Here is a 19,846-nt window from a genome sequence, read left to right on the forward strand (position 1 = left end):
TGAATTTCTCAAAATGTGAGGACAAGAAATGTTTGTTATTTATCAGTTGTGGTTAATTATCGAAATAGAAATAATTAACTTATCTGATACCGCTAACTACATGATTGGGTTTACAAATTACTATAGGGTACCGACGCTACAATCACTCATCAATCCAGGTTGAAATAGTTTATCTTGTCAAAGCGTAATTACTTATCTTAGCGGGGTATAAAGGGTAGAAAATTTAAAATAAACATACACGACTCTAACGCCGAGTTTTAATCTTGTTAAATCAGATTGTCTTTTTAATACGGTTAAGGCTTTCGCTAGAGTACGTTATCAGACTTTCCCTAATTCTTATAAAAACATTGGCGTTCCAGTCATTTCATTTGAAACGGACATGCGCCAGTCGTACGGCTTAAATATTTCTTTAATTCTAGAGTACTTTACTACTCATTCTTTGACAGCCAGTGAGTAATATATGTGCTGGTAGTACCAATATCAATTAGTGATCTTCAAAACTTCCGATAATTTAAACTTTTAGTTAACATCAAAAGTTTGTTATATCACAGAAGAAAGTTTTATGTACATTTTACACGTTGGATTTATGAGATTGTTATAACCAATCAAAAGTGTCCGTTTCAAGACGACCAAACAGGATTAGTTAGAACCTTTGTCGCGGTTCAGCATTATCTGACTATATGACTTGAATAACTAAAAAAATATATAGTATTTGACTATTTATTCACGGAAAGTGTATAGATAAGACATTAGTGGAATATACAAGTTATATACTATATGGACGCTTTCTTAAATGTAATTTTCCAGTTCAAGGATTGCAACATATTAGTGAAAAGGATTTTTAGATTTATGTAGATAAATGGATGTGAAATACTGAAACATAAGTCTTGATTATATGACTTAAATAACAAAAATGTGAATATATATATAAACAATTACTTAATGTGCTCGTATCAGAAAAATGAGGCCTAAACTACAAGACTTCCAGAGACTTCTTTTTTTCTTTATTCTCCTAATAAAGACAGTTCAACCGTCTTGGTGGTAAGTTGACATTTTTAAATTACTTTATCTTTAAATGTTTAATTTGTATCTCAATCTATTTGTAATCACAATTGAGTCCGATATTTTTTTTCTATAAAACGATTTTCAGATTTTTCACGAAAAACTTCTTCTTGAAAAAAACTAATAAGTGAAATAAATGGATTATACATTGAAAAAATAACTTTTGAAAGCGTTCTATCCAACAGAAGATTTTATTTAGTAGAGAGAACGTTTATCGTGTATAAATCATATGAAAAGGCATTTTTGATTTTTGTTTGTAGTAAAGTGAATTTGACGTTTTATCTTGGATACTGATAAACTACACTTGGACATTTAGATGAATAGCCTCTCCTATATTCATTTAAATAAATTTCCAGAAAGACTTTTTTGCTGGTATAGCCAGATTTTTCGGTACAGACTTATGTCATCCAAAATTCAATTATACTTTTGTCCTTGTTTTTAATTATTATTGTCAAACCCAATAAATATTCTCTATGTTGAAGGCTTCTAATTTTTAATTTTAATTGAATCGGTGATATGGGTTCCTAATTGAGGTACTATTGGTACTCTTCACTGATATAAACCATCTTGAAATTTATAAAGCAATATTTCAAGTACCCCTTTTTCAAACTTCAATGTTAATGAAATACGTCTAAGTAAATTTTAATCATTAAAATTGTATTTAAAGAAAGGTGTGAATTCATTTTATTAAAATATTTTGAAACTAACATTATTAAGATATTGAAAACATCTAGACCTAGAATAGTAAATATGATATGATAACTGTATTATCATAACGCCTAAACCAATTATCAATTAATAAACTGGACTATGTAACATTCATAATAACAATTACTGTGCAATTCATCTTTAAAAAAAAAGGCAATTGTCAATTTGAAAATTTATTCAACTGAAATATCAAAGTTGTATAGATGCAGTCTTAACTTTTACAACATTAATCATTTTTGTCCATAAAAAAACCTACAAAATATAGGAAAACGTGTTAAGTTAGGACTCTAAATAAGATGAGAAATTTATTCGAATTTTACACCATTTCTTTAGAAAGTTTATCTCAAAACATAGGCCATTTGTTGGAAAATTTCGAAATATTCGTCGTGACTTATTAATTTTCAAATTTTACCGTTTTTAATAATTGCTTTCGAACTCATTGGCTTTTAAGATTACATTTCTGGCAAATGCACTACACATTCTGACTGTCTGCACGTTATTCAAAATATAGATTAACATTTGAAATCTTTGAACAGATGAAGAAACATGTATAATTTCTCTTTCATCTAGACGTTTCGCTTGTTTCTGCATCAAAACAACGAAACCAAATACGCTGTAATTACCAATTACCAAAATAATATTTTCATAATCTATTGAAAGATTCCAGATGCAAATAATATAATGTTTTATCAAATTATTTTACCAACGGAAAATAAAAAAAGCATGTATAGTGATAAATGTATCATATGATAACTTTTCATAATTATTTAAGACTCCATAATTGCATTGGTATGTCCTTCGTTTAATTCATAAATCCTTTCTTCGTGGGTTTCATAATTCTTTCTAGCTATAACGAGTTATCATATTTAATGCGACCTAAGATTTGCCAAGATAAGAGTTGGAACTCTATATATAAAAAAGGTAAAAAAATGTTCCGTTTTCCTGTTCATCATTTATTCATGGGTTGACTCGGGTTAAGTAATCGTTTCACTCTGAGTCTTATGAATCGACAGTAAAACCAACACTTAAGGGGAGCTTCCATTCGGTTGTGAAGAATGCATAAATATGCATTCACGTCTTGCCGAAATTAAGGCGTATAATGTAAACTGTCAAAAAAGTTTGAAAACTTATGAAAAAGTATAAAAAATTGAATCATGATGTTGTCCTTTTTACACATACGTTCTTTTAATAGTACATTTATATTTGAGAATTAGAGATCACAGCCCCTCCCCAACCTCCTCACCACATGATGACCGTGACGATCCTCTCAATGTTTAATGATTGAGTGTGTTGCTAGATTAATGTCCAGCTGCAAATATTTCACGAACGTTTAAGAAAAGAACTATTGTTTACTTCATAATCTTTAAAAAATCCCAAACGGCACGCGAAGTAGAATTTTAATCGAAATAAGGGTACCCACAGTAACCGTGACATTACCCGACCAGGAATTAAAATTGTCGCGTACTTTGCGGGGAAGGCATAATTAGTTTTAAGATTTTATTCCACTTTTTTTTGGCTTAAAAATGCTAAAGAACGTGGTTAACGCTACCAATCTGCCTGAGGTTCCTGTCGACAAACACGTCAACTTTCCCCCTGATAAATATTGGAGTATATTGTTTATTTCCATACATATATCACTATAATATAGATAAATTGAACAAATAGATTTATCACACAGAAGCCGATATCATTTTACACCAAACCGGGTATATTACAATAGTTTATTTGGAATGTGCGATATAACAGAATTATTGGATTATGAGTTATGTAATATAGAAGGGATGATAAGTTCTTCAGGGTAGTTTGGCAGATGTATAGACCAAAGGCGACAGTTTTGTGTAAATTTGTTTGAATGAGTCGAGATATACCCGTCGTGAAATCAAATTAAAATGATGCTAGCGTTATTTCAAGGCTGGTTTTGCAAGACTGTTCTTGACTATTTGAATATGTCAAGAGAACTTATCATATGTACATTTGCATGATTACCATTAAATTCCAATTATGCTATCAGATAACAATATTTTTATAATATATTGTAAATGCCATCTTGTTCAATTTAAGACTATCGATAATATTTTCCCACACTGTACAAATATCCATTAAAATGTCACTAACTTGTTAAAATAGGATTAGGTAATCCTTTCCGTCTTGTAACAATAATCCATTAAGTGATTAATTAAACTTTAATTCCTAACTGAAATTGACACTTTTTTTTCATTTATAAATTTGTTGTCGTTTTAGTCGAAAAAAAAGAAAGAAAATTTCTTTAAAAGCATAATCAAGAAGTCTTCAGAAGTATCAAAAAGGGGAAGGGGTGTCAAAAACAAATCAGGCATTTTTAAGAAAGTATAAAAAAGGGGGGAGAGGGTATGAAAACATAATTAATTAGCACAAGAAACCCCTAATGACAGAAAACATCCAAAATACATGAAACGAACATATAATCGTTATTACAGCAAATTTCTTAAGTGGCAACAAGAAGATGGATGGACCATTCTCGTAATAATCAATCAATTGTTTAAAACAGTTGTACAGATTTTGATAACAAAGCCAGCTGCGTACAATCTGGTTGTTTGTAAATTATCAATCATCCCAAAATCAGACAATTACAGACATTTATATTTTGAACATCTTGATGAAAATAAACTAAACAATACCTGGAATATTGTTTTAAATTTCGTACCTGTCTATCATAAGAAATAAGATCGTTAAAATATTATTTTTCATTTTCTGTTCATGCATTTAAAACACTCGCGAACTTTTAAAACATTAATTTCTGTCTGTGTTTCACGGTTCACTTTTGTAAGCTATTTTGCGCCATGCAGATACATGCATTATTGCTGCAGTATGAATATCGCCTACACATGTACAGGTTTTACATACAAAGAGCATGTCGATGGCAAGTGTAAAACCTCTTTTGCAACACAGTCCGTGAAAGATTTGCAACCTAACATAAGGAAGACTGCAAAGACACAAATCATTCACACCGAATTACACAGTAAACATTAAGATTCACTAACAGATCACACAGAAAACATCAAGATTCACTAACAGATCACACAAAGTACAAAACATTCCAGGAGCGGATGCAGGAATTTTCGAAAGGGGGTGCTAACCCAGGGCAAAAGGGGGGGGGGGGGTGCAAAACATATGTCCCGATACAAATGCATTGATCGGCAAAAATAAAGGGGGGGTGCGCACCCCCGGAACCCCCCCTCTGGATCCGACACTGCATTCACACCGAATTACACAGAAAACATCAAGATTCACTAGCAGATCACACAAAGTCCAAAACATTCACACCGAATTACACAGAAAACATCAAGATTCACTAACAGATCACACAAAGTACAAAACATTCACACCGAATTACACAGTAAACATCAAGATTCACTAACAGATCACACAAAGTACAAAACATTCACACCGAATTACACAGTAAACATCAAGATTCACTAACAGATCACACAAAGTACAAAACATTCACACCGAATTACACAGAAAACATCAAGATTCACTAACAGATCACACAGAAAACATCAAGATTCACTAACAGATCACACAGAAAACATCAAGATTCACTAACAGATCACACAGTAAACATCAAGATTCACTAACAGATCACACAGCAAACATCAAGATTCACTAACAGATCACACAGTAAACATCAAGATTCACTAACAGATCACACAGTAAACATCAAGATTCACTAAAAGATCACACAGTAAACATCAAGATTCACTAACAGATCACACAGAAAACATCAAGATTCACTAACAGATCACACAGTAAACATCAAGATTCACTTACAGATCACACAGTAAACATCAAGATTCACTAACAGATCACACAGTAAACATCAAGATTCACTAACAGATCACACAGTACAAATCACAATCCAGAAGAGTAAAAAAACATAACTAAATAAAATGGTAAAAAGGGACCTGACGTTGGTCTCCACGTGTGTAGGGAAGATGGGACTCATGTCATGCTTTTTTATAACCTTTTTGGTTGATTTATTTTGTTAATAACTTAATATCTTTATTAGAGATTGTTAGTACCAAATGACTGTCAACAAATAATGGCTCCATATAAATAATGGCTCCATATAAATAATGCTCCATATAAATAATGGCTCCATATAAATAATGCTCCATATAAATAATGGCTCCATATAAATAATGGCTCCATATAAATAATGCTCCATATAAATAATGGCTCCATATAAATAATTCAAATGTAAAGTAAAGAATAAGATGGCCTTTTAGTTGAAATGGTATATAAAGTATTGTAAAATCTGTATCAGGAGCCTTTGGTTGAAATGTCACAGTATAAAGTATTGTAAAATCTGTATCAGGAGCCTTGAGTTGAAATGGTATTAAGTATTGTGAAATCTGTATCAGGAGCCTTTAGTTGAAATGGTATAAAGTATTGTGAAATCTGTATCAGGAGCCTTTAGTTGAAATGGTATAAAGTATTGTGAAATCTGTATCAGGAGCCTTTAGTTGAAATGGTAAAAAGTATTGTGAAATCTGTATCAGGAGCCTTTAGTTGAAATGGTATAAAGTATTGGGAAATCTGTATCAGGAGCCTTTAGTTGAAATGGTATAAAGTATTGGGAAATCTGTATCAGGAGCCTTTAGTTGAAATGGTATAATGCATTGTGAAATCTATATCAGGAGCCTTTAGTTGAAATGGTATAAAGTATTGTGAAATCTGTATCCGGAGCCTATAAATGACTATAATATAAATGATGCCTCCCACTTTTAGTCTATAACACTCATATAACTTCGTAGTCTTTGCAACTCATATGACTTAATCGTCATTTTTTTCGTAGCATAAGAACGTTACCCCCACTTTCATAGGTTTATAGGACTGATAATGGCGTAAATACTACATGTATAGGTGAAACACGAAAAAGACAACGCCTACATTTTTAGTGGTATAAAAACCTGTATATTTTGCTGGTTTAGATGTTTTATCATCGTCACAGCCGAGGCAATTAAGACTTCAAATTACGTTTGTTGCTTCCTCGAGGTTGCCTCTGCGCTATGCACGCGGCATTTAATTGTCAGAGCAAAGACTGTTTCATTTTGAATCAGCACATTATGATTCTAAGTTCAGGTAAAACTACTGGTCTTTTTGTGGACTGTTAGATTGTGGAAAGGCAAGTTGAAAATCTTGTTCATCGTGTTGGTCTAGGAACAAAAGAGGCAAATACATATTTATATCATATCAACATATTATAATCCTGGACTAAATGTAAAATGTGTCACTGGATATTAAACACCAATATATTAATGACGCTTACTTTTTCTCAACATTATTTTGATAAGCAATGTACTACTCATGTGTACTTAGACGAGACATTAAAACTATGCATGTATTTGCCTTAATTTGATATGCATTTGCTCTACTTTGATAATGCACTCCCTTCCCGACAAAATCTAATATAATTACATTACAGCACATAATTCTAACTCATGAAACAAATAGCATAACGTTTCATTTAAATTATTTTCTTTTTTGTACAGGGACGTTTTTATTCATGTGGGAGGTTGAAATGAACCCGACACACTTCAAAATTATTTGATTTAATAAAGCAGTACTGATACAGAAAAGCTATAAAGTAAAGTTTTCTAGTTATAGTTGCCAACAATTTCACATAAAGAACGTGTAAATTAACAGGAGATTATTGTCAAATTATCATTATACAAGGTACTATCTTTTTTCAAACAAAAATGTATGTGTTAAAATAAATTAGATGTTTTACTTTATAAATTGATAAATTATCTTTAAGTTATGAAATTTGAAACTCCATGCGTTCATTTTAACTCCACGAAGGGTAATTACAGTATAGTATAATTAAATTTTATACGAATGTACCTTAAGTTACAACAAAATGACGACCATTTGTCCAGGGGGTTAAAATGATACATATTAAAATGAACTAATTTTAAATTTTTGCACCTGGCCATAAAGGTGAGAGATAGGAATTGAAAGGTAGATAGCACCTCTCGTGTTAAATTATCAAATAATTTCAAAGGTCATATCAAATTTCCCTTAATAAATCTAAACCGTGACTGCAGGGTTTTAGTAACTCTCTGTTAAAGAAAATGATCAATTAGAAATATAGGAAACGAAATAAATTTAATAAAACTTCAAGGTAAAATTTAGTTGCCTCGTTTAATTTATAATAGAACACCTCTGAAGAGACCGGAACTGCACTTTTTGACTCGATTTATGTTAGAATAAAGTACAGTCTGCAAAAGTGCAATTCTTCCTGAAATAAATTTTTTATAGTATAGGATTTTGCTTTTATCGAATTATATTGCACCGACCATTCATCCTTTTAAATTTATATATATTAATATTTATTTTAAGGGGGAGGAGAGGGAGGGGCGGTGCTTGGGTTGATTAACATTTATTTGAACCTTATTTTCTCAATAAGAAATATTTCAAAATAGAAGTGAACAAATATTTTATTTCTATTGAAATCAAATGAGCAAAACGAAGAACGTTGTTTCAATAGAAATAGTCGTTTATGTTATCAGAAAAATTATTATGTGTCTCGTGTTGTAGTAATTTGGTATGTTGATAAAAGCAGAATCTGGTCAGTTTGTCGGTTGAGAATGGCACCCGGATAGCCAGCACACCCGGATAGCCAGCACAGTTGCTAAGATACCAAGGGATAGTCAAACTAGTATAAGACGCTCTTGAAACGCAATGACAAAATACAAACAACAGGCCACAAAACACAACATAGAACACTTAAGATTGTCTTCGTTCATGCTGCATTACATACAAAATCTTAGCGCGTGCAGATCATGCTGTTTTAAAAATTTATCTGATAAAAAGGTTGACAAATATAGATTCTTACATTGATACCAGTGGATTATCGGATTTATCCAATCGAGATAGTTAAATTATCAATTTTAAAGTTCGAGCCGCCTCGGCGAGTACTTTAAAATTTATAATTTAACTATCGAGATTGGATAAATCCGATAATCCACGAGTAACTATGTAAGAATTTGTTTCTCTAATGATTAAAAAGACATTTTCTTTTTTTGTTTACCGAAAATCCCCTTCGAGTGCCTTTCACATTGCACGAAGTTGTCAATTTCATTAACACCTGTTATCATATTTTGGTTCATCCAGTCAGCAAAAAAGGTCATGACCCTTAAAATCATCCAATGATCTTCTGAGATCACCAGCAACCACACGTTGATTAAATTTTTTTATACAATGGGTTCGAAAAGGGATAAATTTCCATAGAATTAGAGAAATATTGATCCCTCACAAGGCGTTAAAGGATATGATAACAAACTGATATATTTTCACTTTATTCTGCGTCATTGAAAACTATATGATAAAAATGGTAGGCTTAAATTTTATTTATATTCTTATTTTATGGACTCTTCTTAAATCTGAAATTGAACTGGATACCAACATGGACGTTGTCAATGTTTAAGTTAGTTAAGATTTTAATAAAATGTAGACTGCTGGTCAATTGGCCTTATCGCAAATTTAGGTGTTTCAGAATCTAATGATCATGAATAAACAATTAAATCATCCCTAGTCCATTATACATTATATTCTGATAAAATGAATTCTCATTTATGCACTCACTTGTGCGTACAACCCCATTGGTGCAATCGGTTGTACGTGTGACCGTATTGGTGCACTCGGTTTGCGCGTACGACCTCATCGGTGCACTCGGTTTGTGCGTACGACTTCATCGGTGCACTCGATTGTACTCATACTAAGATTATTCTGAATTGAGTACTTATCTAAGTATCTGCATAAATCATATAGAAATGGAAACCTTTCATTCAATATGTTCGTTCTGACAAAAAACATCGGCTTTAACAGCGGAAACATAAGCACATAACCGGAAATGATGGGTTTTTGACAGACACTATGTTCCAGTACAACGCTTTTCATTCGGCAATTATATATTGAAATAAATGTCAAATATAATGGCATGATAATTTGAGGGTTTCCCATTTTTACTCGTTCTGCCATATAAACGTCATGTCAATTCCGAACTCAGAAACAGAAATAACAACATTAGCAACCAACACGAAATTGCCGAAATGGTCGTAAACTTAACTACTGTCGAGGGCTGATATGATAAAACGATAGTTAATATTATTGTAAAATAAATTATAGGAACACATGTTATGTGTTTCAGCAGTGAAATTGTTGCCAATATTTTTGACATTTGATTGTTGATGGTAATTTTCTGAATTAGTCGAAGCATATGTTGTTTAATATTTTCAATATCAGAAAAGTATGAAAGAAATCCGTTCAACCGATATTTATAAACTGAAGATCTCCTTTTACAACATAGAAATTGTAATAAGGTGCTTTGCACTTTAGACCTCACACCAAACACGTTAACCGTCATATATAGCTTAATCGAAAAGACATTCATATATTGAGGGATCTTGAGAATTTTCTCTTACTGAAAGTTCAGTGCACCGGTGCTTCATATTGTCCGAATTCTTTCTCATTAGACAAGCTTCCATACGGCCATTTTGACTGATATAAATTTTTCATGCCGATATGGTGGGAGGATGGATAAAAACAATAAGAAGATATCCCTGTATCTATACATCGGGAATAAACAAATCACTTTTAATAATGATAATAAATATATAGCGAATCCCCATTGTCATTGACCTATATCTATATATGTTAAAGTATTGTTTTTCTCAATCTCAATATATGATAGATAGTCCTCTTTCATGAGAGTTGTCAGGCATCTAAGATCAATCCTACGACATTATCTTTTAGAAACTTTATTTTACATTGATCGGTTTTTTTATAGGTCAGAAACTGTAACTCTGTTAACAAGTAAAATAATATCTCTTGACACAGTTTCCGTGCTAGAAAAAAAGCAAATTGTTAAATTAAAGAATTGGCAAGCTTAGTATAAGGATGATCAAAGACCTTCTTCACTTAACGGGTTCACTTTATATACGAAAAGTGACCTTTAATATGAGAAACAGATGTTCAATAATTATTACAACTGCGTGTTTGAAGATACATTTTCAAACGACTTTAAACGTAGTTTTTAATTGTTACTTTTTAAATAATGAATAAACTTTTTCTTGAGAACAATCGTTTTACATAGAGATATAATTGATAACCGTCATGGGTTTTCACGGTATGAACGGGTTATTGCTAATTGTCCTGAACTATCCCTTTCTGATACGAACCATCACTCAAAGAAATACTATCTCGTCTCCGGATAACTCAGTGTTAATTTCAAACAGTTCAAATATCAGTGAACAATGATCTTATAGTTTCTACATGAAGATTAAATCGAAAGCTGTTGATTTTTATGATACAATAGACGTGTGCACTTTAAAATAGTAATTATTGAAAAAAGAATACCTTTAATTCTTTCACTTTTTAAATGGAAATTCAATTTGTACTATTTTAAAATTACGATAAACAAAAACATATGGGTATTTAAACCGAACGATGGGCTATGAAGGAAATGTGAAAGGGAATCTATAGGACTAACCATGCACTCCTATTACATACTTTTGCATTTTATAAATGTGTGAAAAAGAGAGGAGCAGGTACACATATTTTTTACGTGCTGCCAATCTATGAGTATTTACAAAAATAAAGCATCAACATCGTCCGAGGTGTGGAAAGTGCAACGCAGTTTGATAAACAAACAAATAAAATACAAAAACTATAATATATTTGTTGTGTTAATTCTAATGAAAATATGAAGAGTCTCTTAGCATAATTGTTTTCCATTGAATTGGTAAATGGTTTATAATGATTGCTGCCGATGCAATATGCAGTTGAAAATAATGTACATGATTTTCATTTTACTGCTTATTATATGCTTCTCATTTAATTTAGCATGATTAGTGAAACGTTTGATGTGCTATTAACCTTTCGCCGTCACAATACAATCCACTTCAAGATGGCTGCCTAATTTCGTCTTTCTACTTGAATCTGTCTTGGGTCAGATAGTTTTAATATAAGGTTGTGGTTTTACAAGATGTTTTCTTGTTCTGAAGTGTGAAAAATGTTAAGTGAACATAAGTGTACAAAGTACTCGCATATTGAAACGAGTTTGGCAGAATGCGACGTTCCTCTTTAAGAGGTGGTTATTAACCGAATCGCAAAAAAATCGGTATGCATTTAAGTTTCCGTACTTGGCAAAACAGTTGACAGACGTTGAAGGACGACACAGTTGTCAGTAGTACTCGATGGTACTGCCAATATTGTTTACCTGTTTTAGGGGGATGACTGATTAATAAATTGTACTATCACGATTGCGTTTCCTTCTACATTTTTAACGTTAGTAATGCATATACAGTCAAACATATCCTTTGTCTAGGATTTGATAAATACATAACATTTCAAACTAATTGTATGCTAACCTGTAGCAACATTTGTGCATTCTGAAATTTGATAAAACATCGTTGTTTTATGTCAATATTCATAGAAACATTCCCAAATCAATACAGTTTTACGCAAAGAACAGGCAAACATATTAATATTTCCAAATTTTCTTATTTCAAATTACACAGCGCGGTAAAAAGGTTTTCGTCAATTCTGTAGTTCTTATTTTTTACCCAAACGTACTGATATTGAAATTTATAAATTCATTAAATTGTGTCGGACATGCGACGAATATTTGGAATATTCTACAAATACAGACAAAAAGAAAGAAATGTATAGGTTGACGGAAAATTCTTAAAATTATAAAACAAAGAAAAACTTATGCCATAATTTGAAAGTGATATTTTATACACTAGTAACAAGATATATTAAAGATACCCTTACAATAAAAAAACAAAAACAAAATCACTTAAAATTTGACGGAACATTCTCATAAGTATAAAACAAAGAAATTAAGACCGTACCTTGAAAGTGATATTTTAATACATAAGTAACAAGATACATTAGAGAAAGAAGAAACGAAACATACTTTAGATTCCTATGTTTTCAAAAACAGTTAAAAGAGTGTAAATGTAACTTAACCATCCGAAAGATAAACCCCAAAGTCTACAGATAAGCCCAGGTTTCTTTTCTCAGCAAACCTTTTCTTCTATACATAGAATAAAGGTTGTCGCAGAAAAACCCACGTTAGTGATATAGGTCATTACCGTGTTAAACTTTCAAAAGCATGAAGTGTTTTTAGAAGATAACTAAATATTTTCTTTGGATACGGAATTGTTACATAAAAACGAAGATAGCTTAACATGTGTTTTATGTTCACAGTTATATGTATAGATATAGAGAGAATCTTTGTTGAAAGGATAATCTCAATTTATAAGAACTTTTTACACTTCTGCACTTGACTTACTGGCTCTGTATCTATTCTTGTAAAATTGTGTTACAACATTTAGAAAGAGTGATGGCAATTCAGACGCGGATCCAGCTTCTGAAAATTCGAAATAAGAGGACCGGCTTATTTGACACAATTTTTTTTTAAATACATTATTATATACATTTGTTTCGGGTGCGCCTCAAAATGAATCCGCTCCTGAATATCAATACCTTCATTTCATACACGAAACCTTGCAATCATATCGGGTTTTTTTGTTTGAATATGAGATTTGGTGCAATCTCACCTTTATATTTCTATTAAAAGTTCATTTATTGTAAAATCTTGATTCAATTAGTAGTAGAAACAGCATTTTTGCTTTTGTTGTTTAAATCTATACTATCGAAATTAAAACTTTAGATTAGCCAGCAAAGTGACTTTAAATGTATCTTTACGTTATCAGACAAATGTTTGTATACTTTCACAATAAATATTAATTCGAGTATAGATACCTTTAAAATTTTGACATTATTTTCATAAGGTATGAAAAGGTCTTAAATGGGTTTACTATTGAATTGAGAACTGGATTAGTTGGGAATGACATTCGGAAAATATCTTAAGTGGGTTGAAAGCCTCATAAGTACTTCTAAGGTTGGTAGGTGGTCAGGCTAGAAAAACAACAATGATCGTAGCCAAAAGTCAATATTGACTTATTATTTGGTTTAGCGTAAGTTCTTCTAGTGCGTGTTTTTACTTCGACTAAAAACATTTTCTAAATTTTACTCATTAAAAATTTATTTGTAAAAATAGTTATAGGAAGTGGATTGTTTTCATATCTGTTTTTTTTTATCTTTCCCTATTGAAGTTAGATAAGGAAAAAGCCTAGGTCTTATACAAACTATTACAGAAGGCCTAGGATAAAATATAGAGATAAGTATTCATTTGATATACGTACATTGTCACTAAAACAAAAACAAAAATACTCAAAAGAGCTTAAAAACAGCAAAATTTACAATGTATGCTCCTCGGGCCTTTTAACTGTTTCGAAACGGGTATTAAAAAAGGTTTTATTGCCATTTTAATACACACAAAAAACTTATGCCTTATAAAGTATAAATGAACTAAAGAAAATCTGGTAAACAATACGAAATCAACGACCTATAAACTTACCAAAAGCCAATGGTTCTTGTAACTAGTCACTTGGGTTTTTGTTATGTTTATACTGTCATACTTAAATTGACACATCCGTAGCACGGGTTTTGTGGACAGATTATACAAGTCAGACATTCACATATAATTGCATCATCTTCACTTTGGGTATACAACACTGAATGTAAAATACCAATATAAATCATTTAATAAAATAGGACTGTAAATCTCGTATGGTCCTAAAAGCTGCAAGTGAACTGGAAGTGTTAACCTCTATATACATTTTGGTTACTTTTATCGTCAATTGTCGGATCATTGCTGTATACCCCAACATTTCTTCATATTACAAAACTTTAATTATATTGCAGGTATCTAGGATTGATCAGCAGTTCGCAGACAGATTTACTCAGTGAACCACATCATGAGGAAGATGTTGACTGTTCAAACTTTAAGTTTTTAGCACCTAGACAGAAAGAACTATGTAGTAAAGAAGTACAGCTACATAAAGTCATAGGAGAAGGCGCAAAAAGGGGCATTGCCGAATGTCAAAACCAGTTCTCAAATAGAAGATGGAACTGCTCCACGTTTAATACCACTGATGTTTTCGGGAAAGTTTTACAATTAAGTAAGTAATTGTTAGATATTCAGATATGTCTACTTAGTTTTGTTATCATGCTTTCCTATTGCCAAGAAAAGGGTTATATTTTAAGACGGACTTTAATGTCTTGTGGTTGTAATCATCATTCCAGGTGCCGACGTTCTTAAAGTAAATTTCCATCTTAATGGTAGACTGATTGATTGATTTGTATTTTAGGCCGTTTCCAGACAGAACTATTTTATATTTCTTGGTGAGAATCGCCGAACTTTGGTAATAACCACATATTAGGGTGCCTTACATTGAGGCACGTAAGATAAACATGAAAATAACACAATTCTCTGAAATATATCTTACCATGACATCTAAGCATAACTTTTGCATTGAGATAACATATAATATAATTATGATTCTACATGTTTTACTTATATTTTCCTGCAGAGACGAGAGAAACAGCATATATCTATGCAATCCAGTCAGCTGGTGTCATGTATGCTGTAACTAGGGCATGTGCAAGAGGAGATTTAGAAAGGTGTGGCTGCGATACAAAAGTACGTCAAAAAGACACAGATGGACAGTTTGAATGGGGAGGCTGTTCAGAAAACACAAGATATGGTGGTAAATTCTCTAAAGAATTCGTAGACACCAATGAACACAGAACATCAGAAGACGGGCTTATGAATTTGTGGAACAATGAAGCTGGTCGGAAGGTAAACATATAAAAGATATAAACCTTGCAAGCACAAAATGTTACAGACAACACGTGTTTATTACAGGAAATTGTTATTTTCATTTTTATAGAGGCTTTCGAATAAGGAAAAAGCGAAGTTCGCTGCAAGTACAGTTTTATTCTATACTTTCTGCCAATGATGCAATATATTGTTTATATCCTGGGAATTAAAATTACATTTTAACGATAAGTTCTAAATTCCAAGGCGTTGGGTGTTTTCATTCTTTCGAAAAGAATGCGACAATACTAACAATGAACTTTTATACGTAATCATTTTGCTATTGATGTATGCTGATGCCAGAATATACTATAAAAAATAAAGCAAATTGTTGTACATACATATACACAGTATAGAGCGGACTAAAGCAGAGGGGGAAAACTTCATTATAAAAACTCAACGTAAACACTTTGAGCACGACTCCCGTTATACTGAAGCAAGTTTGATTCGTGTTTTTTTTGGTACATGTACGTTCTTAAAAAGCAATTAAACATGTATATGTTCATTTATTTTTATAGGCCACTAAATCACAGATGGATTTATTATGTAAATGCCATGGAGTGTCCGGATCCTGTAGTGTAAAAATTTGTTGGAAAAAATTGAAAAACTTTCAAGCTATTGGAAAAGCACTTAAAGACAAATTCGACGGTGCAAGTTTAGTCCGTTTTATTAAAAACAAAAGAAAACTAAAGCGAATAAATAGAGATATGAAAAAACCTACGAAAAAAGACTTAGTTTATCTTCATGAATCTCCAGACTTTTGTAACCAGAACCCTAATTTTGGGTCGTTAGGCACTCAAGGACGAAAGTGTAATAAAACAAGTTTCGGACTTGATGGATGTACCCTAATGTGCTGTGGAAGAGGGTATTATACCATAATTAAAGAAATCAAAGAAGACTGTGACTGTAAATTCGTATGGTGTTGTCGAGTTGACTGTAAACGATGCACTCAAGTTGTGGAAGAGAACTATTGCAATTAAATAAATCAAATTATGTGACGTCAGTAGAACTAACTGCAGTTATAAATACAACTGCAAATGTTTATGTGCTATAGATGAAATTGCTGATATCTTTTGTAAATGAAGACATTTTTAAATATGTAAATACAGTCATATAAATTCAACATAATATATTGAAACGGGTACGATTTTTTCTAAGCGCATTGATGTTTTTGTATCATGAAGTTAGTAAATTTTCATGTTTAAAAATTTGCTTACTATATGATTTTTTTTGTGCACTGTGTATATACACTGTGTGTTGCATATATAAATTCGTCATAATCTGAGGACGTCGTTTCGTCTTCACTGTTTTGGCCAATATATGGGTAACATCAACTACTTGTGCCCCCTTCCCGCTAAGATGTAACGCTGCAAATATATATATATATATTGTTCATCTTCTGCTATCAGCAGAGATCAAGCCTATAAAAAAATGCATTAAACTTTACACACAACTTTTACGTAGACTCTTTTATGTACAGCAATTTGTGGTATTTTTCACATCAATGTATAAAAGTCTTCAGTATATATTTTATTTTCATTCTTAATCGCTTACATATTTTCCTTAAAGCTACTTTATTGTTTGGGGTACATATTATTTATGAAAATGTCTGGTGTTACATTAAATATGCAAGGAGCAATATTGTTAAATGCAATTGTGCTTTTTTTGCATAAAATGTAAGTGTCACAGATAAATTACATTATCTTTCACAAATTTGCTCATGTTTTTCTTTCATTGTTTTAATTTAATAAACTATATTAATGTTTATGTTAATTTCTTTGCATTGCTGTACAATAAATATATACAAAAAATGCGTTTGACAGAATTAAACGTAAAAGTAAAGTTTTGTTTAATGTGGTGCCATAAAAAATGCAGACAGTCATTGAACAAGATACAAAAGCCAATACCGCAAAATGTTTGGAACAAAGAGATATATTTAAAACAAATTACGGGTTGGTCCTTCATGAAGATGCGAATACTTACAAGCAATTACTATTATACGTGGACCTTTAAACGGAAAGGGGTGGTGGATATGGCGTTTTCCTTAAAAAGAAAATATCCTGATCCCCAATTTAACGAAAACAAATTTTGTGGTCAAGCAGAATACAAAATAAAAATTATGAATCCTGGTTACCCCCATACGTTAAAGCATTAAATTAAAATAAATCATAATTTGATTAATAGAGTCGAAAAACTTAAAAATCATATTCGCGCTTTTACCGAAAAAAATCATCTGACGAGGACAAAAAATAAAAACCAAACCCCTTGAAGTTAAATGGTTGCTCACTAAGAAATTGAGTACATGACAATTCAAGATCCGATGGCTTAATCCCACAATAACGCGGAAAGCCAACATGTCGCGTACATATGTATGTACAGACAATATTCTTACCAGAATAATACAGGTTATGTATAAAATAACAAAACAAGAAAAGTATAATTTTATAATAGGAGACACTTATATTCATTTATCTAGTCCATACTACTACAACCACAAAAAGCTTCATCATTAACAAAACTTTCAAATTAAAAACATAAATACAGATTAATTTTAAAATCTAATGAAAAAATAACAAAATAACTGAATGCGTTTCTTTTCAGAGCAGGCATGTTGATTTTAGGAATAGGCACACACAGCCTATCATTTCAAAAATCAATTTTTGCGATGAAAAGGTATCCCATTCTTTTCTTTAAGGATCAAATATTCTATTAAGTTCACAGGTAGATGCGAATGTAGATAAGAGGTAAATTATATGTTATTTTGTTGTTTTAGTTATTTTAGCAAGTAAGTTCTAAGTTCAGTTTATTTAGGATTTTGTTCCGTCTTTGTTCCGACTTGACGCGGCCTACATTGATGGATTACCGTATCAAATTATAATTCAAATAGGAAGTGACAATATTGTATCTATACGCGATAACAACACTGTAATACGATCTGCTAAACTAAACTTGACGTTGAGATATTTGAAAAATAGTTTTAAATGTAACAATCCCGTTAATAAATTTAATATAAAGAACAAACTACAGAGATGTCTCCTCGCATACAGTATTTTCTGAGTAGAGTTTATTTACAAATAGAAGATTTCTTTACTCAATTAGTTCATGGGATTCCTTTATAGTTGTTTTAGTTATCAATTTTACAATATTTGAACATCGGAAAATAACGACCGTGTCTCTTACTTACATCTTATCCTTTTATCGTCTGATATTAAATGCGGTATAATGTCAGCGGACAGTATCTGAAGGGGTCTTGAATTCGGAATAGATATGTACAAACCATATTGCGGGTTTAAACTCTATATTGAGATCTCAACTCTATAAAGTACTCTTGAGATCCATGTAAATCTCACTATAGCATGGTTGTTGCAATAAGAATTGGATATACAAGTCAGAAATAACAGAAAACGTTCTAATGTATGATTGTCGGTATGATTAAACATTGCGTAGCACTATTATATTAACGAGTCAAATACAAGTAAATGCACTGATCTTTTTCTCAACATACGACTTGGCAAAAGTTTGTAAACTTAATAAATTTGATAATATCTTGATTATTTTTTATAGTTTTTTCTGTTATACTATAACTGAAGAAAAAAGAAAATATCTAATGAAACTATGTTTATATGACTAAAAAATAATTAAAATTTCAGTTACGAATGTTCATAGTGTTAAGAGATTAGGATTGATAAAGCAAAACATTACGCCGATTACTGCATGTTAAATTTGAATAAATTGGTAACACCATGAACCTGTTAGTGTTAAAAATAAGAAGCTAAATAAAAATTCTAATAATATAATTCCATTTACCCATGCCATGTTTTAATAAGAAAACACCTGGGCACATGCATCTGTAGCAAACATCAAACATCATTCAACGAGATACTAATGAAACGAATTTAGTCGACGTTTATAGGACCTCCACAGTCGTGATCAGTGAAATTTTACCCAACAGAAACAGTCATATCATACTCATCATCTCATCTAGATGGAGATAATAGGAAACTATTTTGTCTTTTATAAGTCTGCACTTGTGCCTTTAATAAGCCATAACGTTAACATCAAAAGTTCTTATTATCAAAATCCACAAACTCAATTTGAAACTTATTTCCAAGTTAAACCACCCTTGGCGACCCTTTATAGTAATTTCGTAACTTTTTAGTTTTCATTTCGGTTAATTTGTGTTATTTGGTTCGTCTGAATTGATAAATTTGTTTCTGGTACAGTTTTCTTTGGCAATCTTTAGAAATTCGTAATAATATAAAAATCCATTAAAGATGAATGATATAGATTGAGACATAC

General features: G+C 31.5%; 1 protein-coding gene across 1 annotated transcript; it reads left to right on the forward strand.

The window, feature by feature from the left end:
- The first annotated feature begins 233 nt into the window (after positions 1 to 233).
- On the forward strand, positions 234 to 19,098 carry LOC134716305 (protein Wnt-4-like). Its single transcript, XM_063579203.1, has 4 exons — positions 234 to 1,041; positions 14,593 to 14,849; positions 15,261 to 15,529; positions 16,066 to 19,098. The coding sequence occupies exons 1-4, from the start codon at positions 962 to 964 to the stop codon at positions 16,525 to 16,527; spliced, it is 1,068 nt and encodes a 355-aa protein (XP_063435273.1). The 5' UTR covers positions 234 to 961; the 3' UTR covers positions 16,528 to 19,098.
- Positions 19,099 to 19,846: the final 748 nt, after the last annotated feature.

The sequence above is a fragment of the Mytilus trossulus genome, chromosome 4 (genome assembly GCF_036588685.1).
Source record: "Mytilus trossulus isolate FHL-02 chromosome 4, PNRI_Mtr1.1.1.hap1, whole genome shotgun sequence".
In the NCBI taxonomy this organism is placed as follows: Eukaryota; Metazoa; Mollusca; class Bivalvia; order Mytilida; family Mytilidae; genus Mytilus; species Mytilus trossulus.

Bases quoted from the DNA above. Each gene is read 5' to 3' on its own strand.
- LOC134716305 (XM_063579203.1), top strand. From the start codon at position 962: ATGAGGCCTAAACTACAAGACTTCCAGAGACTTCTTTTTTTCTTTATT. The intron at 14,850-15,260 runs GTAAGTAATTGT...ATTTTCCTGCAG, and splicing joins CGGGAAAGTTTTACAATTAA to AGACGAGAGAAACAGCATAT. The intron at 15,530-16,065 runs GTAAACATATAA...TTATTTTTATAG, and splicing joins ACAATGAAGCTGGTCGGAAG to GCCACTAAATCACAGATGGA.